The following is a 22172-nucleotide window of genomic DNA, read 5'->3' as shown; positions in this document are numbered from 1 at the left end:
GGGTGTCCAATGTCCAAGATTATATGTTAATGTGTGCATTTCAGTTTTGTGAATTTGTTAATTGCTATAAATAGTGCTTAATGAGGTTATTTACCACCCTATCTGAGGAGGAAGGCTGGTTACATCCTCTACTCTTTCGCTCTATATTCTTTTGGGGCTTCTAGCCCTTGATTGACATTCATTTCATCGCCTAAGCATATGCCAATCTTACTCTCTCTACCCACATTCGAGAAGCTCAATGGGATGAACTACCCTCTATGGTTGTGCCGAATGGAGTGCTGCATCAACACTTGTGACCTTCGGGGTTTTGTTGCTGTCCCTCTGCCGTGACCTATGGTGAATCCCCATGATTTTGTGACTTGGGATTTGGCAGCTTTATGGGATCGGTTGAATGCGAGAGCCCACTCTTTTCTCTTTTTGAGTTGTATAGATTTTGTGCTTGTGCATGTAAGTCGTATTTGCACCGCCACAAAGGTTTGGAAGAGATTGGTATCTCAGTTCCGAATCCGGACATTTGGACATTGATTATCTCTTGAGTTGAAGTTACGACAGCTTTTTACCCCATAGATTCCGCTATAATAAGGGACCATATCCATGATACTTTCTCACATTTTTCATCACTGATATATGATGTGTTCTATATTAGTTTTTTCGTTCTCGTAGCAGGGAGACTCTCACTTGGGAGGAGCTAGTCCCATTGGTGATTGAGCAAGATGTAGAAGAAAGGGAAGAGGAAGAAGTTGGAGTTATCTTTCAACTTTGATACTGATTTTGTGGGGAAGCGTAGACAATATTTCATGTTTTCTCATTGTGGGAAGACCTTGTATCTTGAGTAAAAGTGTTGGAGGAAATACCTTCACCTTTGTTTGAAAGCAAAGGGGGGATCTACATTGGAGCCTTCGTCTTTCTCTCTCCTTCGTCCTGAGCTATTACCATTGAGTCAAATTGCGAAGGGGATTGAGAGAATCCCATTGTAAATCAACTTATTCTTCAATAAAGCTAAAGAAATACCGAATGGGGCGCCGATTTTGGGGTCAATTGGGTGTGCATTGTCCAAGATCAGTAAGTAAATTTGTATTTTCAGATTTGCATTAATTGTTTGCTACTGTGATTAAGTTGTAATCAAGGATTTACCACCCATCCATAGAAGGAAGGCTGGTTGCATGGTTCCATTGCTGGGATACTATCAAATCTTTTGAATTGGTGGGCCCGTGGTACTTGATTGCAACTTGGGACTATTGCATTATTGCTGAAATTGTTCTCAGCAGTGAATTACAGCAAGCATGTCTTCACATGGTGATACGGGATCAAGTGGAGAGGATGCATCACTCCTTGGTCAATCACGTGGTGAAGGGGAAAATGCAATGACTGATGTTGGGCATGGTTCTCAGCACGGACAGCATGCTGAAAATGTGGGAAATGTCCCAAATGTTGACACTTCAATGCATAAAGACGCTGGTGACCATCTAGGGGCTGAAGAATTTGATGATAGCTTCAAGGATCGAATGTGTACAGCAGCAAGTCTTTTTGCTGAATTGGCAAAGGATCCCCAATTTACTCGATTTTTGAATGCCCCAAAGAAGGACAACAAAGGCAAAGGGCATAAGACACCTTCTATAGCTTCGGGACAGCTACAAGAACCGAAGGAAATGCCTAAGCCTTCTTTAGAAGAGCCCAAAATGCCTGATGAACATAATCAGTTGATATCGGTGGGGTAGCAAGTGCAAATGCATGGCCAACTTGGTAGTGTCAATCCATGGGAACATGGGAAATAAGGCAATTATGCACATGCAAGCATGGGACAACAAGGATACTTTGGTGGTGGTACCATTTTTCATGCTATGATTGGACAAGCACCGCATATGGGAATGTATGGCACAAATCCCTATGGTATGCAGCAGCCAATGCATGGCTCACAACACCCAATGTATCCATGAAATGCAAGTGGAATGCCTAATCCCATATATGGCAGCATAAGCATGATGTTTGGGGCACAAAGCGGGCCATATGGATATGTATCGACACCCCTAGGGACTGTTGGAGCATAGGGATTTGGTGCTTGTCATGTAGGTGCTTGAGATAGTGCTGGTTTTTATGCAAATACAGCCAATGCACCCTTTTTGCAGCAGCCCATTTATGATAACTTGACTTCCATAGGTTCGCTGAAGGACTATGATGAAGGTGGCAAAAGCGTGAAGTTTGAGCCTTTCAGTGGTGCACAAGATAGGCTGAAAGCACTTGTTTTTATTTAGTAGTTTGATGCAGCCTATTTTGGAGGCAACTTCACAGAGGCATCTAAGATATGCAAGGCAGCCACATTTTTGAATGGAAATGCATTGCAGTGGTGGTCTACACTTCTTATTCAAGGGAAGTCACCTACCACTTGGGTCCAGTTTAAGCAAATGTTTGCTTCAAATTGGTTGATAAGTACCTTTGAAGTAGACATTATGATAGCTTGGAATTAGTTGAATTCCAAAGACTGCAAAAACTTGGATCAGTATAATAAGAAGTTTTGGGATGCATTAATGCCAGTTACTTCTTATTGCAGAGTACCCCTCCATGAGCATGTGGAGAAGTATATTTGTGGTTTGCCAAAGGGTAATCAGGATTTCGCATTAAGTCCATTGTTTCCAGCATGTCTCAGCTTACAGAAACTGCTACTACAGCCCACACATTGTTGCATGGAGAGGATGCATGATTCCACGATGATAATGCCAAGTCATATGTCAAAGAGACAAAGGCTGAGAAAAAGGGTAAATTTGAAAATAAAGCAGAAAATTAGGGCAGATCTGAAAAATAAAGCTGAAAAGAGGAACAGATCGCAGAGAAAGAATGTCGTGGTTGATGCAATGTCACGTTCGTAAGCCACAAATTTCAGCTGTCAGCATGGTTTATCACACTGAGTTGGATGCCATGAAAGAGCAATATGTTGTTGATTCAGACTTTGCTAATGTTTATGATCAACTTTGCAATGGCCAAAGGCATGGAGACTTTGTATAAGAGATGGATTTTTGATGATGCATGAATGACTGTGTGTCACAAAGTAGTTAAGGTCTAGAGTTATCATTGAAAGTCATGCTCCTCCGTATGCAGGACATAGAGGTATTGATGCCACGGTCAAGGCAGTGGAGCATTTCTTTTATTGGCTAGCTTTGAGGTATGACGTAGAATAGTTTGTTACGACATGCATCGTATGTCAGAAGGTAAAGCATGATAGGCAAAAGATGCTGGGTTTGTTGCAGCCCTTGCCTATTTCAAATAGGCCTTGGCAGAGCATTGCAATGGACTTTATTTTTGAGCTTCCTAAGACACCTACAGGGAATGATGGGATATGAACTATCATTTATAGGTTTAGCAAACAAGCCCATTTTATTCCGGTGAGGAAGAAAATTAAGGCTAATCATATGGCACGATTGTTTTTGCAGCACATCTTTAAGTATCATGGTATGCCAGAGTTGATCATTAGTGATCGAGACCCCCGGAAGACTAGTTTATTTTGGAAGGGGTTGTTTGAGAATATGGGTATCATGCTGAAATTCTCATCCTCCTTCCATCCGTAGACAGATGGTCACTTTGAAGAAGCAAATTCCACAGTGTTAGATCTTTTGAAGTGCTATGTTTCAGACCACAAGACACAGTGGGAGTAGTATTTGCCCTTGGTTGAGTTTGCTTACAACAACACTGTGCATAGTTCCACTGGTAAGGCTCCTTTTGAGGTGATAGAGGATGGTAAGAAAGTACCCCCTATTTTGCACTCAAAAGATAAGATCTTTGAGTTTGATCGCTATGTGGAAAGCATGGATGCTGAAACTAGCCTTTCTTCTTGGAATGGGTCGTGATAACCTGATTTAAGAGTTAATTAAAGCAATAAATAAATGCATATAAAATGAAATACACACTTTACCATAACATTTTTGGACAGTAGACTCCTTGTTGGCCCCAAAACCGGCGCCCCTTGCGGTATTTCTTTAGCTTTCATTCAATTGGAAGGAGTAATTTGAGATTCTTCAATTCCCTCTTGCTAACCAATTGCTTTTGCTGTCATAAATGACCAGCAAGCCTTTTGGGTCATTTGCCCCTTGATTCACCGAGGACTTCTTCTCCAATTCGACCCTTGGTTGGCCAAATGCTGCTCCAAATCAATTCGGGATGGGCTAGCTCTTGAAATCCCTTGATAATCTTCAATTATCAGATTCTGATTTCAGTCCCTTGAGCCTTCAATCTCTGGCACAGATCCCAAGGTGGCTGCTAAACCCTAATTTCTGCTGTAAATTAGGGTTTACTGCAGAAATTACAGATCAGCCCACCAAAAATGGCTGAGATCTCCTCCGAATGGCTAAGAATTGCTGAGAATGACTGAGCATAGGCTGAAGGAGATGAGAGAATGCTGTAGAAAGAGAAAATTCTGAGATTTGTCGCGAAGAACTGATCAAAATCAGCTGCTGCCCTACTGTACCAGCCCCAAACGGATGCACCAACAACAATAGGAGTATCAGAGACAATGATCTTCAGGAGAAAGTGCATCAGCAGCAATTGCCAGCTTCCCAAGGTTAAGAATATGCAATCTCCATCACCAAAATGGTCTCCAATGGCTGGGAAATGGCCCCAAAAGCTGGCAGCGACAGTCCAACACCTCTTCCCAACAGCTCCAAAATGAAAAAACGAGATGTTCCTCTTCCTTCAGCCCTATTTAGCCTTTCCCCCACTTGCACGGGAAAGTTTTGCCAAGTGGCAGCTTTCTTAATGCATTTTCAACAATTTTCAGCCATTTAATTAATTTTCAGAATTAATTAATTCTGAAAATTAATTCAGCCTTTAATCCATGCCCAAAAAATTGACCTTGCCCATCCAAAAATTAAATGGCTAGGCCATTTGCAACCCAAAGTGGTCCCATGCATTAATTGACCCTTGGACAAGCATTAATCCATTAATTAATGCCTAGTCCCTAGTGTCATCACTGACACTTAATGGCCAATTAATGGTCCTAGGCACAAACTGACATCAAAATTCACCTAGAATCTAACAAGTGTAACTTGTTACAACTTTTGCCTTTGACACCCATCTTTTTCACAGGGTTTTTCGGCCTTCAACTGTGAAAAAGTAGCTTGCACCTCACATGTGCAACACATGTGCATTTTTTAATTGCACATTTGATTAATCCTTTAATCAAATGTCAATTAAACATAGGCAAAGCATCAAATTTTCACGTCCTCGTGACAGATGTAGCTTATTAGAAGGTTAAGTATGCACTTCAAAGATCATAGGATAAGCAAAAGAGAGTAGTTGATGGTCATAGGCGTTCTTTGCACTTTGCAGAGGGCGATTATGTTTAGCTGCAACTTGAAAACGCACGACTGAAAAAGATGAAGGGCAAAGAGCGATTGTATCCAAAGCTGTCTATGAGATACTATGGGCCATTTCAAGTGTTGAAGAGGACCAGTGATGCATGCTATAGATTGAAAATGTCTCTACACTGGCGGATACACAATGCCTTTCATGTGAGCTTGCTTAGACCTTTTCATGGAGATGTGGCAGAGGATGTCTCTGCTGAAATTTAGCCGGAGGTTGAAGAGCTCGATGAAATACTGGTACCTGAGCGGATTTTGGCACACAAAGAGAGGAATATCAAGGGTAAAGGATTCAGAAGGTACTTGGTGAAGTTTCAAAATTATTCACCAATGGATGCCAAATGGATGGAGGAGGATAACTTGGCAGACCATCCTTAGTTGTTGCAGCTTTACCTATATGCTTTTCAGTTAGAGCCGACTTTAGTTCGAGCTCAATCTTGTTCAGCAGAGCAGTAGTCCAAAGTATTACCTGATGCTTGTGAGGGAGCTAGCACCTCTGCTCCTCAGTTATGGACAGGTCTTGTATGTAGTGGATCTTGGATGTATTCAACATGCATCCAAGGTACTACGTTGACAGTATGTGTGCCGTGAGGTCATACTTAGTGTACTAGTTACAGTGAGATGTATACAGATGAGTATGAGTTTCACCTGGGCGCTGGAACTATACTTATACATCAGCTTATGATTAATTTGACATGAAATTTGCCTCAATTTTGAGACAAAAATTTTGATCAGTTTCAGCTCAATTTTTGATCAGCTTGAGAACCGTTTATGGTCACTTTTTGAATCAGTTTTGCATCAGTTTTTACATTGATTGCTGGTCAGTTTTTGCAATGAGTTTGTGATCAGTTTGGGGTCACATTTGCAGCAGTTTGTGATTAGTGTTTATGATCAGATTATGCTTAGTTTTCAATGGTTTACATCTAGTTGCATGGACAACAGCATATGTTATGATGCCATTGATGTTTTAGCCATGGTTTATGGTTGGTTATGCTATGCTATGGTTTAGTTTTGCGAGATGAGTTGAGCTCATGAGAAATGGACATGTCACATGATAATCTCGTTATGTTTTTGAGATTCTTTGTGAGTCTTAGGTTATGTTATGTTGGTTGGTAATTTCCAACATATGTTGGGCATATGGAATGGTTGAACAGCAGTGCGCAATGTTGTGTTGACTATGATGCCCTATGGAAATTCCAGCGTAGTACTTTGCTTTTGATGCATTTGGTAGTATAATCGAGGATGATTGCAAGGATTTCAAGGGGGAGGGTTGTCATGAGGACATGTATTTTTGAAACCTCACTTAACATGTGGATTAATTTTTAATCACATGATTAAGTAAATGTTGCACATGTGAGGTGCAATTGAGGTTAAAGCAAATTTACGAGCCCGAGACCCAAGAAAATCACAGGATGTCAAAGGAAAAAGTTGTTATAAGTTATGCCGCACAGGTACTTGGTGGTATCTAGTGTCAGTTGTTGGCCTAGGTCATTCATTTGGCCATAAGTGTCAGTTGATGACACTAGAGATGTGGCATTTAATGGTACCTAACGCCAATCTGATGGTCAAAGATGGGGCAGAGACACTCGGGAGTGGAAGATGCCTAGCCAATTTAATTATTGGCCAGTCAGATTATTTTCCTGGGCACCGAAATAATTATTAGATTAATTTTCAGTATTTAAAGACTGAAAATTAATATTTAATTATGGATAATGCTGGAAAACCATTTGGAAAGGTTGCACTTGTCAAAAATACCTATGTAAGACTGAAAAACGTCTTTAGAGGTTGGAGAGAGATATTTTTAGTGTATTCAACTTGCAAGAGAGAGGGAGAAGATGTTATTGGTCTTATTTGCAGCCATTGGAGGATCTTCTGAGGCAGCCAAGGGTAGGAGAAGACGAATTAACAGCAGGTGACAGCATCTATAGGCTGTTGAGACAAGGCAACAGCAGTAAATGACTGGTTTTCTTCGGTTCTTTGCATCTACAAGCTGTTGTGGCAGGGCAACAGCTGCATTTGACTGATTTTCAGTCATTCTTCGCAACAAAACTCTGAATTTTCCTCTCTACAGCTTTCTCTCAGATCTCCCAGCCATTTCACAACCTTGCTTTGAAGATCTCAGTATTTGGGCCCTTGGAGGTTGAGAAATTGCAAATTTCTCTACTGTAAATCCTAATTTACGGCAAAAATTAGGGTTTAGCAACAACCTCGAGAAGTGTGCCAGAAATTGGAAGCTCCAAGACTTGGATTTTTCAGGGCTGAAGGTGAATTTTAGCTAAATTCAAGTGGAGGACTAGCCAGCCATTGAATTTGGGGCATTTCTATCATCTATGAAGTGGGTGAAGGCCAATTAAGTGCCTGAATCAAGGGGGAAAATGGATTGAAGACTTGCTCGTCACTTTGGACAGCAAGGGGAGTTTGGATTGCGAAGGGGATTGGGAGAATCCCATTGTAAATCAACTTCTTTTTCAATAAAGCTAAAGAAATACCGAAAGGGGTGCGAATCTTGGGGCCAATCGAGTGTGCATTGTCCAAGACCAGTAGGTAAATTTGTATCTTCAGGTTTGCATTAATTGTTTGCTGCTGTAATTAAGTTGTAATCAGGGATTTACCACCCATCCATGGAAGGAAGGTTGGTTGCAAACATAGTGGTATTGAACCTCAATGTGCTTTGTGCAGGCATGAACATTGGGTTCTTCGCTTAAGCTAGAGCATTGGTTGTCCACATGCAACGCAGTAGATCCTACTTGTCGAAAGCCAATCTCTTTCTATAGATGATGGAGCCAAACTGCCTCCATAGTCGCAAAACAAAGGGCACGATACTTAGCCTCTGTAGAAGAAAGGGCCACAGTAGGCTACTTCTTACTGCTTGAAGAGATAGCTTCCGATCCAAGGGAGAAGGCATAACCTATAGTGGACTGTCTCAAATGCACATCACCTGCCCAATCAGAGTCATTGCATCCTAAAAGGGTAACCCCCTCTCCATACATGATCCCCAAGGATTGAGCCCCTTGTAAATAACAAAGAACATGCAAAGCCACTCTCTAGTGATCCTGCATAGGAGTCTTCATAAAACAAGACAACAACAAAGCCACCACAAAAGAAATATCTGGTCTAGTTTGAATGAGCCAGATCAGTGAGCCAACAAGACAACAATAATAGGTGGCATCTGTAAGGGGATTCCCTGCTGCCACAAGCTTGGACTCAGGGTCCATGGGGCAAGATTTGATAGATTTCCAAACCAAGGAAGAAGTGTAGGATTCCAAGATCCATCATCTCGAACTCCTCTCTTAAAATCTCCTGAGTCGGATCAATCTCTTGTGAATTACTCCTTGTGATGATAAGATCATCTACATACAAAATAATTAGAACACACTGGTCACACTCAACCTTATAGTAAAGGTTAGGGTCATGAGTCAATCGATGGAAGCCACTCGGGAGGAAGAATCAATCAATCCTATGGTACCAAGCCTAGGGAGCTTGCTTCAAGCCACAGAGGGCCTTCCGCAATTTGTAGACATGGTTCTCCTTCCCTTGCACAAGAAAACATGGAGGCTATGAAACATAGATCTCCTCCTCAAGGACGCCATTCAGGAAAGCAAACTTGACATTCATTTGGTAGACATGCCAGTGGTGATGATGGGTTGCAATAGCCAAAATAGCTCGAATGGTGGACATTAAAGCCATGGGTGCAAAAGTCTCAAAGTAATCAAGCCCTGCTCTCTAAGCAAACCCTTGGCAACAAGCCTAGCCTTATGCTTGTCCAAGGAACCATCAACAAGGTACTTGGTCTTATAGACCCACTTCACACCAATCACCTTTTGCTTTCGAGGACACGAAACCAACTCCCAACTCTGATTTTACTCGATGTAATCGAGCTCATTGTGCATAGCTTGATTGTCAAACATCTTGTTCAAGATCCTCATTAGCTATAGTAGGCTCTCTGTCATGGAGAATTTGTGACATAAGAGCATAGTTCACACATCGTAAACTATCCTGCTAGGCCTATAATCAAGCTGATTTGCATGGACATGTAGGGGTGGTAGGAAAGTGGGAAACATTTACATCTTGTATGAGCCGTTGATACCATCAAGAAATGGTGATAGGCTCATCTTGCTATGAGGGAGACTGAATAGTCTTTGGTACTAGTAATGTGCTTGTCTGGCAAAGAAATTCCACTTCGATAAGTGAAGGTACATTCTCCTCATTCGAAGGAAGCTTCCTTGCTGACGACTAAACATCCCTAGAAGACACCTAGGGGGATGTGGAAGGGGTAGAAGTACTTGGCAAAGGAGTAGAAGGAGCCATCAAGGGTGGAAGGAAAGGTGGGGTAGAGGATGGAGGAGGAGGAGGAGGAGGTGAAGGGGGAGGGGGAGGAGCCGAAGATGAAGAAGGGGTGCAAATAGGTAACCTGGAAGAAAGGAGAGGTATTGAAGGTAGGGGAGGGTCAATTTTGCTGATGAATAATTACTTGCAAGAGGACCATCAATTGGATCCTCAAAGGCTACAACCTCATCCAAGATCACATCCTTGCTCATCGCAATTTTCCGAGTTGTAGGGTCCTAGAGTTGATATCCCTTTGTTGTCATGTTGTAACCCATGAAGATAAGCTTCCTCAACTTGGAGTTGAGCTTGGTCCTCCTCTTCTTCTTGTCCACATGGACAAATGCATCGCGCCCAAAGACGTGTAAGTGAGAAATAGAAGGCTTTCTATGAATCTTATCAAAGAAAGCCTCATATGGAGTCATATTCGTAAGGCAGAAGAAGGGAACGATTGCAGATGTGAACTGTAGTCACCACCCAGCTCACCCCAAAGATAATGAGGTAAACCCTTATGCTCTTGGCCATCTCTAACATAGTCCAATTCGTACGCTCCACCACACCATTCTTTGATGGCGTGTTCAGATAGAAATACTCCACCCAAATACCACGATCCTGGCAATACTAAGAAAAGAGGTGAGAGGTAAACTCGCCGCCATGATCAACTTGAACAGTGCGAACTTTGAAGCTTGTTTGCTTCTCAACAAACACCTTCCACTCACAAAAGTGGGAGTACGCCTCGCTCTTGTACTCCAAAAAGTAAGGCCGCACATAATGACTAAAGTCGTCTACAATTAACATTAGATGCTTGGCATTCTCAAGGGAGATTATGGCCATAGGCATGCATAGGTCAGTGTACACCATCTCCAATGGTGTAGCAACCCTCTTAGTGGCAACTTGTGGATGGGGTTGCCGGTGTTGCTTGCCCCTTAAGCAGCTAGGATAAAGGGTGTGATCAAGAGGAAATCAGAAAGTTCGTCTGCCATCTTCCTCCTAGAAGCTCGTCAAATTGCGTCCATGTTCAAATGATCATAACGAGCATGCCAAAGTAGCCCAAGCTCATGGGAAGACCTCGTAGGCAAGGTTGTGAGTGTGTAAAGCCCACCCTCTTGTGTACCTATCCAAAGAGCCACTCCCATAGACTCATCCTCCACAATCATTACATCTTTAGTGAAAACAATGCGGGTACCTAGTTGGGTAAGACGATGAATAGAAAACAGGTTAAAACCCAAATCCGGTACATAAAAAACTTTGGCTTAAGGAGACTGCTTGTCTAGTAATAGGGAAATAGTTCCCAGTCCACGAACAAGACCGTAGAGTTGTTACCAATGGTGGCAGTGCCCCCTCTAGAACTCATGTCTTCAAGCCCATCCTATCAAAAGGTCATGTGGGAAGAGGCTCCACCATCCACGAGCCAAGGCTTCTTTTGGGTGGAAGAAGCTAGAGCGGTATCCTGCTCAGCAAACACACGTATAAAAGCAGACTCTGTCGCGGTTGGGGTAGCCTTTGAATCTTTCAAATCCTTGAAGCCCTCCTTCGGTTTCAAATGGGGGTACTTTTGTCAGCACTTCTCCTCGGGATGAGTGTCCTTTCCACAGCGTGGGCACTTCGGCTTCTTCTCATCATTCTTCTCCTCTTGTTTCTTGTCCTTCGCCGCCTTCTTCTTCTTCTTGGCTACTTGAACTTGTTGTAAATGCCTTCGTGGAGTTAGATCCATTGGCCCAACCTCTTTGAGTCGCTCATTATGCTCCAAGACAAAGGATTTGGCTCTAGAATTGAGCTGATTCCATAAGGCAACATGGTTCTTAGAGTTACTGTCTTCTAGATCCTATTTGGGACGTGGAATAGGTAAAGAAATCAGCTCCCAAAGATAAAAGGTGTCAAGAACACACTCCACCTTGCATGACTACAAGGAATAGCTAGAACCATCCAACCGATCTTTGGGTAGAGAAGGTAAGACAAACATATTTATGGAAGGAATCAAGGAATGATTCCGCAAGGAGCCTTCCGTGAGAGGTGAATGGAATAGGGAGGAGAATGAGGAGGGAGTGACTCCATTGGATGATAATCGTTGAATTCACGTCTCCGCTCGGAAGAGTGTCTAGAAAGAAGCTCCTTCTTTGACTCATCAAAGCCATTGAACTTGTAAGACATCTTGCTAGCACCCGCACCCAAGAATCTGCATTTGATGAAGCAACAATGCACAAACAAAAGCACGATCAGCTGAATTTGACATAATTGTGCTGCCTATGTGTGAAAGATTGTCACCTGCTGGCAGAGACTGTCCCCTACAGTCAGAAATTGTCATGTTGTTTAGAAACCAGTCAATTGGAGCAGCAATCTTGTGTTTTGGGGATAGAAGATTGCCGCCGGTTTAGGAGAAGTGCTACCTTGTTGGAAGATCCAGTTGCCTCCTTCCAGATGATGTTGCCTCAGTGTAGATGATGCCGATGGTACCACCAAAAGTTAGAGTGTGTTGGAAATCGAGTGTGCAAGATCTGTAGAAGAATGAATGACCAAGTGGGGGAGGAGGGCTGCCACCACCAAACCGGCCGACTGCTGTTTAGGGCCCCAAGTCTGGCTAATTGCTCATAAATGTGAAAATGACTGCAATAAATGCAGTCCAACTGCTCAGAAGAAATGGGAAAGTGATGACAAAAATATCCCAGCAGTCGTGGAGTAGGCAAGAATTGGCAAGGGGTGTAAACCAACTAACAGACAAGGAAATATACAAGAAATGTGCCTAAAACAAAAGTAATGCACACTAAACTGCCAAAGCTGCCATGTCTCCATCAAACTTTGATAGAAGCTCACAACCAGTAGAGAAAAAACTGTCATGATTGAAATAGGCAAGCTAACAATTCTCTCATCCCCTTGCCACCATTTGGTACCCACACTGACGCGTAGAGCTGTGTGTTGGGGCTGATTATTGCAACCTTATACCTTCAGCCATTGCAATCACATTGGTCCTTCTCTCACCTACGTTCTCTCTCTATCTCCTTCTTGCCGTGTTCACTTTCTTTTTCTGCTATACACTCTCACAATTACATCCACCTAGCACACGACAAGACACAAGCCATGTCCACGAATATAGAGGACTGGACATTGGACTCACCTCCTAGCCATAGAGCCAAACAGGCTCACCCTTGAGCTTGGGAGCTAACAATACTTGGGGTTATGAATATGTCCCAAGAACTGGCATCCCATACCAACAGCTCATACCATCTAGTGTATGGATGCATCTGCCATTGGCCAATGAGCCAACAATCCAAGAGTGGCGATCACACTATGATTATGCACAAAAGGCCCTTGAGTCCTATATTGAGTCCTATATATAAGACTCGGCTGCCCCAATCTTGAAGTGTCTTTAGTGCATTCGCACCAAATCACTTCATGACCATTGTGACCAATCCTACTAGTGCCCATCCAGATATCCAAGGATATAACACAATAGTTTGATGATGACATGGCAACAAGTTGGTAGCAGGTGGAGTAGTTGCCAACATGTGGAGAAGGCACAAGAGCAAGGGCAATGGGCAACAACTGTGTTGGATGTCCAATGCTTGGACAACAAATCCCCTACACATGATGAAACTAGCCTTCCTTCTTGGAGAGGGTGGTAATTCCCTGATTAAGCACTTAATTACAACAATTAGCAAATAAACATAAATTGAAATGCACAATTTACCTTAATAATCTTGGACAATAGACACTTAGTTGGTCCCAAAATTGGCATCCCTTTTGATATTTCTTTAACTTTAATTGCTAATGGATTGGTTGAGATTTCATAATCTTCTTTATTGATCTAAAGGCCCCTTGGTGTACATACAATTAGCAAGCAAGTTGGGCCAATTGCCCCTTGATTTCACCCAAGAATTACACAAATGGAACCACCAATTGGCCAAATGTTGCCCAATTCACAATGTATGGCCTAGCATTTGAAATCCATGTCATTTCCATGAATTTCAGGTGTTGATTTCAATGTGCAATGTTTTCGCTTGCTGGCATGGGTCTCAAGGTGGCTGCTAAACCCTAATTTCTTCAAAAATTTAGGGTTTATAGTAGAGATCTCTCTGCTGTCCACCAAATTTGGCTGAGATCTACTCAAAATGATTGAGAAATGCTAAGATCTTCTGAGAATGGGTTGGAGAAGGTGAGAGAAATCCAAGATGAGAGAGAAATTTGATTTTCTTTGTGAGAAAACCCTAAATTCTACCTGTTGCCTGCTCTAGTGTGCATTTAATGCAGTCAGCTATTGTTAGACACCTCCAAAATGCTATCACCTAATCAGCAATGCTGTTGCCAATCCCTAGAAGGTGACTCTTTGCTATCGCTTGCTTTTGCTGAGGCCCCCAAATGGCTATCTTCTGCAGCAAACTGCTGTTCTCTGATCAGAAAATGGACTAGCAACCCGCTCTCTTTATCTCTCTCCTAAGTTGTAAATTAATTGAATGGTTGAGATCTAGTCCCCAAAAACGTTTTCTTAGTTTGCATGGCATTTTTGCCAAGTGGCAACCTTCTAAACCCATTTTTCAGCATTTTCAGCTTATTAAATTAATTTTCAAAATGTTAATTCTGAAAATTAATTTAATAATTACTCTAGTGCTCAAAAAATTAATTTTATCAGCTAATAACGAAATTGACTAGCCCAATTTGTCTTCCAAGTATCCTTGAGCAATTATTAACCCTTAGACCGGCATTAATTAATTAATTAATGCCCGGCCTCTAATGTCACTACTAACATTAGTGACCAATAAATTAGTCTAGGGCCAAATTTGACACTGGGTAATACTTGTCAGACATAACTTACTACAACTTTTGCCTTTGACATCTACTCCATCGTGGGGGTCCTTGGCATGTTACCATGAAATAATTGCCATGTGCATCACATGTGCTAACAACCTTGCATATTTGATTAATAACTTAATCAAATGTTATCGGCAAGATTAAAGCATCTTAAAATTTCACTTCCCCATGACACATGAGCCAACCGAATGTCTCAAGTTGCAGTTGGATACCCTTAGTTGGCTCACCTAGACAATTCAAGCTGGTTCATTGAGCATTCTTTGTACCAATGCTTGTGCTATTTTTGATTGTCCATTCTATTTCTTCGAGTGTATGTTTTTTAGTTGTGTTTTTTGTACTTTTCTGTGTGCTCTGTTAGCTCTTTTGTTCTCTCATTGTATTAGATCTGGATGCTTTTGACACTTTGGCTACTGGCTTTCCTTGTGTCTTCTGACGCTTACGTTTTCACTGTTACACTTTAACTTTGGCCTCCTAATCTCTTGGTCACACGAGCTCTTAGATATAAATTTCCTCTTTTGTACTTTATGGTGGATTTCACCTCGTTTGAGGTTTTCTGTGCAGTAATATAAAGTAGTATATAAAAAAGTGAGCTTTCTTAATTAACTGACATGTTATTTGTTTCATGTCACCAAACTTGTGCCATGCAGATAGGACTTCTATATGTTGGAATTATTGCTGGACTTCTAGGACGGTTTCCAATAAAATTTCCACAGGTACCTCTCAAACATCGGGAATTTTGTGACCAAACACATTTACCTTTTATCATAGTGGTGACAATTATTTTAAAATCAATACTCTATTTGAAGTTTATTAAAAGTGTTTGTAAACAATGGTAGCGTTCCCCTGGCCGGCTGAGAAGCCAGAGAGGACATGATGTTGGTGGAAACAAAGATCAGGAAAGAGGTGGACCTATCACATTTGCAGATGTTGCAGGTGTCGATGAAGCCAAGGAGGAGTTAGAAGAGATCGTGGTAAGCATCAACATGTATTTATCTTCTACTGCTGTGTGCTTTTCCTATTTCCAGAATATTACCACAAAGTTTCTTTCTTGGCTAAGTTGTTATTTGAATTGTACTTAAGAACAGGAGTTTTTACGTAACCCGGAGCGTTATGCAAGACTTGGTGCTCGACCACCACGTGGTGTTCTCCTTGTGAGTTCCACTGATCCTTCTTACTTGAGTCAAGTTGTAACTGACACCAGATATCTTTCAGCTAGAGATGCATAACATTTTTCTGGTACTAACATACTTGTGCTTTTGTTAAGGTTGGTCCTCCAGGAACAGGAAAGATATCTGGTGTCAAGTTGTAACTGACACCAGATATCTTTCAGCTAGAGATGCATAATATTTTTCTGGTACTAACATACTTGTGCTTTTGTTAAGGTTGGTCCTCCAGGAACAGGAAAGACATTACTTGCTAAGGCAGTCGCTGGTGAAGCAGATGTACCTTTTATAAGCTGCTCAGCAAGCGAGTTTGTAGAATTATATGTTGGTATGGGTGCATCACGTGTGCGAGATCTTTTTGCCAGAGCAAAAAAGGATTCTCCTTCTATTGTGTTTATCGATGAGGTAAATTCAGTTCAGGGGAGAAGAACATTGGTTCATGTCTATCTGCTTACTATTTTCTAAGGATCGGAATACTCTCTGATACAGATAGATGCTGTTGCTAAAGGTCGTGATGGTCGTTTACGAAGCGTAAGCAATGATGAACGTGAGCAGACACTCAATCAGTTATTAACTGTAAGAAGCTTTCGGAAATACAATGTTTCTGTTCCATATCTCATCCCAGAGCTGTCAGTGATGTATGCTTGCTTGTCTTTTTACACAGGAGTTAGATGGCTTTGAGAGTACATCTACAGTGATTGTGCTTGGAGCAACAAATAGAGCAGATGTCTTAGATCCTGCATTGAGGCGCCCTGGACGGTTTGATCGCATTGTCACTGTACACTCCTAATCTCCATTATACTGCAGATATGATAATACATACTGCTTGGTTGGCATTGCAAGATGGTTATAATGCTTGTGGCCTTCTTTTGACCTTCATGAAGGTGGAGCCTCCTGATAGACGTGGTAGATTGGAAATTCTGGATGTGCATGTCACACGGAAGCAACTGCCCTTGGCAGCTGATGTAGATCTGAACAATGTAGCTGCATCCACATCAGGTTTTACTGGGTATGCTCTTACTTGTATTTAAAGGAACTTAATGTGTGATAAAAATCCTGGGAAAAGCCTGTGTGTAGAGTTGACTGAGTTTATCCTTGTGTTTGATCAGGGCTGATCTTGCAAACCTGGTTAATGAAGCTGCTTTACTAGCTGGGCGTGCAAACAAGCTGGAGGTGGAGAAAGATGATTTTGCACGGGCTGTGGAACGTGCTATAGCAGTATGTATTGTCTTTGGGGTGGTACCAAATAGTCTAGACTCTAGTTGAAGGAATATTTCAGCTTTGGATGTGACTAGGTGCTTGACTGTTCCAAGGTGCATAGAATTGTTAGAAGACTTCTAGGTTCTGGGAAGAGTGGGTAAAGTAGCATAAGAGAATAATTAATGTAGCTGTGAGTTGTAACACTTTGATCCTAGTACATCTATATGGTGGGAGAAGGAAAAGCTGATAGATGATCCTCATATTGGAAAGTTTTGGCGGTTCTGACTATGATGTTTTTGTGGTGTAGGGTGTAGAAAAGAAACGCTCCTCTTTGCATGGTTGTGAAAAAGGGGTGGTGGCAAGACATGAAGCTGGCCATGCTGTTGTGGGAACAGCAGTTGCAAATCTACTCCCAGGACATTCTCGAGTAGAGGTACTTTTTATCACGAATCCTGTTATGCACCTTTTCTTCATTGCTTCTATGCTTATGGGGTTTTCACAGTATCTTCAAGCTTATGTCTCTCTTATCAATCTAATATAATCTATCAAAAATTTGTCAGAAGCTTAGCATATTGCCACGCTCAGGTGGGACTCTGGGCTTCACATATATCCCTCCTACAACCGAAGACCGCTATTTGCTATTTGTAGATGAACTTCGTGGTCGGCTGGTGACATTGCTTGGGGGGCGGGCAGCGGAAGAGGTGGTTTATTCTGGTCGGGTATCCACTGGTGCTCTTGATGATATTAAGAGAGCCACGGATGTTGCATATAAGGCTGTTGCGGAGTATGGTCTGAACTCATCAATTGGTCCCATTTCACTTGCTACATTGTCTGGTGGAGGGCTAGATGATTCAGGAACTGCCTTTCCATGGGCAAAAGATCAGGTGTGTTTTCTTAATTTAGCTTCTGGCAGAGCGTACTTGGTTTTCTGAGTATTTGATGTTTCTCATTGTATGGTATTTCTGCATTGACTTTTTTATTCTCAGTATGCAAACAAGTTTCCTTTTTTTGTGTGGTTGTGCAGGGTCACATGGTTGATTTAGTGCAAAGGGAAGTGAAAATATTGCTACAGTCAGCTTTATCAATGGCTTTACTGGTGATCCGGTCCAATCCTACAGTATTGGAAGGGCTTGGTGCACAGTTAGAAGGTAATCCCCTTAAAAAGAACTTCTCTGATGTATAGATATAATAGTTTAAACTGCATGAAAGCTTACATATCGGAAATAGGTTTCAGATCAACTTGGGAAAAATAAAGTCAGCCAGGCTTTGAAAAGAGAAGGGAAAAGAAAAGCTTTCAGATCAACTCAGAAAGAATAAAGTCTGCCAGGCTTTTCAGTACCATGTCCACTCCTGCTACAGGCTTGCCCCCCCCCCCCCCCCCCCCCCCTCCCAAAAAAAAAAAAAAAGAACTTCTTCCCTCTTCCCCTCCATCTGACTCATGCCTTACTTTTTCTTTGGCCAATCGCTCTTCTTCACTTTTGGTCTTGTTCACATCTTCACTGGCCTCTCCCCACCTGCCATTCCCTCCCTCTGGAATCCTCTGTGCACCTGTTGTTGGAACTTGGCAGCAAACTCCGGGTTCTCTCACCACACTGTCTGTTTGTAGCATCTTTCTGTGCTAGGAGATTCAGATCTCAAAAAAGCAGGATCATAGGGACCCACTTGGGTGCACTCAGCACTAGTGCATTGACAACCTTGGTCTGGTGTCAGAGCAGCTCAGAGTTCCCTTGCAGCTATGTGTGTGTGTGTTCTATGCACACTATGGCAACCTTTTACAAGCACTAGAACTGGGTGGTGCAGGCAATGGTCTTTCTTGTAAAGACTACTTGGAGATAGTGGGGTTCAGCCAAATTGTTTGGCACACCCTTTTAGATCTGAGTTTTGCAGTCATGCCACATAGTAGAGGTTCCAGGGGATCTTCCATTTTCAAAAGCAACACAGATGTTACTGTGGAACTCACTGGTTGTTTCGGAAAATGGCATGATTTACTTTGCTCCTTGATACCATAATTTCAGTGTGCAAGGTTTGACAATTTAAGGTCCTTGGGTTTGTGCTCTCTCTCCTATTACTCCTTTTGGTGGTTGAATACTTCCTTTAGAAAAATTCGGATTCTTGTTTGGCCTTGTCCTGTCTTTCTCCCGTATGCCCCATTCCTCCTCTGCTTCATATTATCTGCAACTTTACAGTAAATTGCTCTTATAACCAGCATAACTAATGCCTCTGATGCATGGGTTTGGTCATTGAGGATTCTTTCTCTAGAAATCTTATAACAATCATGTGGACAGATTCACCAGAGCATATTGTTCTTGTGGAGGCATCAGAAGGTACAAGAACTCAATGAATGAACAGGCAATGGAATGCATAACACAGGACAAGAGATATAGCATACAACCGCATAGGTGAATGGCACATGTGGTGATTAGCAGTACCTTCAGACTCCCTTTCTCAAAGTGGATGCGATCTAATGTAACAAGAATGGAGGAGTGGAGTATATATAGACTCCAGGGTCAATAAAGATGCCCATCACAAAGCTTAATATAGAGACTAACACCCATGAAATGTGCACTGCTAACAATATCTTAGCAAAAATAAAGCCAGTCTCGGCACCTTTGTTCCCAAAATGAGCTGACAATAGGCTGTTTTAAAAGCTCCTCAACCTGTGATAGTGTCTTTTCTGATTTCCTGTCAAAAGCAAAGAGCTTTGAGTAGGTGTTTTAGCTTTTTAACTATGTGAACTCATTTGTATTGTGATCAGCGGATGACAAGGTGGAAGGAGAAGTGCTACAGCAGTGGTTGAATCTGGTTGTAGCTCCAATGGAGCTTGCAGCTTTTATCCAGGGAGAATGGTTGTTACCTTCTGAAAAGGCTGTGGATACTTCTGTACGACGAGATTCACGTAAGTCGTGCCCTTTCCAGAATCAGAGTTATTAGACATAATGTCACTGATTCTGGCTGATTTATTCATGGTTAGATTGAAAATTTCAAATTATTCACAACTTTATGTTTCTTATGCTTGGCATTTTTCACATTAAACAGGGGCCCAGTTTAATGGAGACTAGTCCCGTCCAGGTGACTGATCAGGGTGAATGTGATACTTTTGGTGAAGTGAATGTACAGCAACAATAGGGAAGTGAATGTACAGCTATGATGGATATCAGATGTGTGTAGCTGGCTGGTTATTATTGTACACTAGATTTGGAATCATTGTTTGCTGGCATAAGCTTGATGTCCAAGCAGGGCAGTGGGCTCGCATGCAATGATACCTTTGCTGCAACTGCAAGTTTGTCTCGAGGAGGAGTGATGAACTGGCTAACACTTCCTTAGAAGTCAGAGAAGTGGAGCCAGCTGCTTGGTCAGATTCTGAAGATATGCAAAACCAGAAAACAGTGGTTTTAAGTTGTGATTTCCTTGTGCTGAGTCTTAAATTCGAAGTTTGTACCAGGCTTTATATCAAGGCATGACACGGTTTGATAAGTTGCGTATGTATGTATAGATGGATCCTGAATTGTATATTATTTATTCTATTTCTTGGAAGAATCGAATATATAATGGTTCAGTGCATTTTCTTTTTTATTTGTCAATTACTAATTGATGAAGGGCCATAAACTGACCCACATTTTCCATCAACTATTGACCACAGCTCGTGGTTGCTCAGCCAATTTCAGAAAACTCCTATGCAGCTGCTGAATCATGTTGTCACAACAATGTAGGAAGATATCTATGAGGAGATGCTAGGTTTTGCAGAGCAAACATAATGTACCAACATGACTAGCAAATGAGTTCAGCAAAACACAAACGAAGAAAGAGAGTGCATACTGAAAATGGATGAGATCAACGGAACAAGAATGCTAGGAGGGCTGTCCAACAACCACTGCCTCTCATGGGACTGGGCAGAGGGAAGCTGAAAGAGAGTTCGTTCTCAGGAAAAGATCTGGAATGTGGTGAACCACCAAGATTTGATGCTGAATCTGATGTAGGCAGTCAGGTAGCAATGATGGCAGTAGGAACTGCCAAGCGCACCAGTCCCCAAAATGCATGGACATTGCTGATGCAGCAGAAGCAGCAAAATATAGCAGCACTCTGACATTTGGAGCAGGTCAAACAGAAATGCAGCCACCAGGAGAACAGCGACCAGAACTGGAATTTAGGGACAGCAAAACACAGCTGTTTGGAGGCTTTCCGGGAGGCAGGAAGGCTGCAAGGGAGTGTTGTAGCAGAAAATACGAGCACGACAGTGGCAATTGCTTCAGGCACCAAGGGCCGTAGAGTTGCATGATAGGATTTCGTGACCAGCTGAATTATGATGTTAGTGCAACATCAACTTGCTAGGTGGCAGATTATATGTTGTCATTGAAGGATAGGAAATGATGAGGTTTGTAGTAACAGACATTGATGATGGTGAGGGTGATGATTATGGGAATGGTTGGTGATGTTGGTGACTGAGAATGACGGAACAGAAGAGTTGTCTGATACTAGATCACTTTTGCAGAACTGTTGAGCCATTTGTCCTACTAAAAGCTCCCGAGTTTTGTATTTACATGAGTTTGATCTAATAAAATTTTTGGGGATGTATGAGAGCTGAAAAAATTAGTTGATATTCTGAGAGTAACTTTTAGTTTAATTCTAAGTAGCTTAACACCCCTTCTTAAACCTGGAACAGGATCTGAAGGGAGATGCACCTTGTCCCCAAAGAAGTTCCATTTGGACCACAGGTGTCAAGGAGAACTGCTCGAGGGCCAAGGGGGTTGGAAATTTTACTAGGTCACATAGGAGGTCCACACCAAAGAAGCAAAGATATTGGAGCAAGGGTTTCATGAAGGATTGTCCAAGGGTATGTGATGATCACAAATATAATGCACTCCTACAAGTCTTGGTTTTATTTTTGGTTTTGTTTTTTTTTTCTTGAGCTGAACTAAGAGTTCCCGTATGTAGGCATAATTTAAGCTATCAAATGGAACCACAATGCATAATCACCCCCCTAAGGGTGTTGGGGAAGAAGACCATAAGTTAAGGAGTGAATTCTACATGATGGCCATTGGCTAATCTGAGGTCTGCTGTCTGCAATGTGTCCACAAGTCTGCACTTGGTAAGGCAAGAAGGAAAGGATGCTATGCATGGGCTTACTTGGAAGCAATAAATGCTGCATTATGGCCATTGGCTTATCCGAGGTCCATTGTTTGCAATGTGGCCACAAGTTTGCACTTGATGAGGCAAGAAGGGAAGAATGCTATACAATGCATGGGTTCACTTGGAAGCACCTTTGTAAAAACAATGCCAATGCAATGGAGAATGCAAGATGTGAATGAATGCTAGTGCAACCAAGTGCCACTTCATT

General features: G+C 42.1%; 1 protein-coding gene across 3 annotated transcripts in view; it reads left to right on the top strand.

The window, feature by feature from the left end:
* Positions 1–20363, top strand: part of LOC148038405 (ATP-dependent zinc metalloprotease FTSH 9, chloroplastic-like) — a 36730-nt gene extending 16367 nt beyond the window's left edge. For all 3 annotated transcript variants that reach the window (XM_087671562.1, XM_087671556.1, XM_087671559.1), the window contains exons 3-15: positions 15122–15187; positions 15311–15445; positions 15560–15625; positions 15857–16042; positions 16127–16213; positions 16302–16415; positions 16522–16646; positions 16747–16855; positions 17145–17270; positions 17398–17721; positions 17862–17985; positions 19593–19733; positions 19874–20363. In XM_087671562.1, coding sequence (XP_087527688.1) covers positions 15122–15187; positions 15311–15445; positions 15560–15625; positions 15857–16042; positions 16127–16213; positions 16302–16415; positions 16522–16646; positions 16747–16855; positions 17145–17270; positions 17398–17721; positions 17862–17985; positions 19593–19733; positions 19874–19896 — 1626 coding nt within the window. In that variant the 3' untranslated portion in view covers positions 19897–20363. The remainder of the gene's footprint in view (positions 1–15121; positions 15188–15310; positions 15446–15559; positions 15626–15856; positions 16043–16126; positions 16214–16301; positions 16416–16521; positions 16647–16746; positions 16856–17144; positions 17271–17397; positions 17722–17861; positions 17986–19592; positions 19734–19873) is intronic.
* The last annotated feature ends 1809 nt before the right edge of the window (positions 20364–22172 follow it).

This window comes from Lygodium microphyllum, chromosome 3 (genome assembly GCF_053477565.2).
Source record: "Lygodium microphyllum isolate KBCC chromosome 3, Lygodium_microphyllum_v1.1.10, whole genome shotgun sequence".
NCBI lineage: Eukaryota > Viridiplantae > Streptophyta > Polypodiopsida > Schizaeales > Lygodiaceae > Lygodium > Lygodium microphyllum.
The sequence above is the reverse complement of the archived record's forward strand: the minus strand, read 5'-3'. Positions and strand labels throughout refer to the sequence as shown.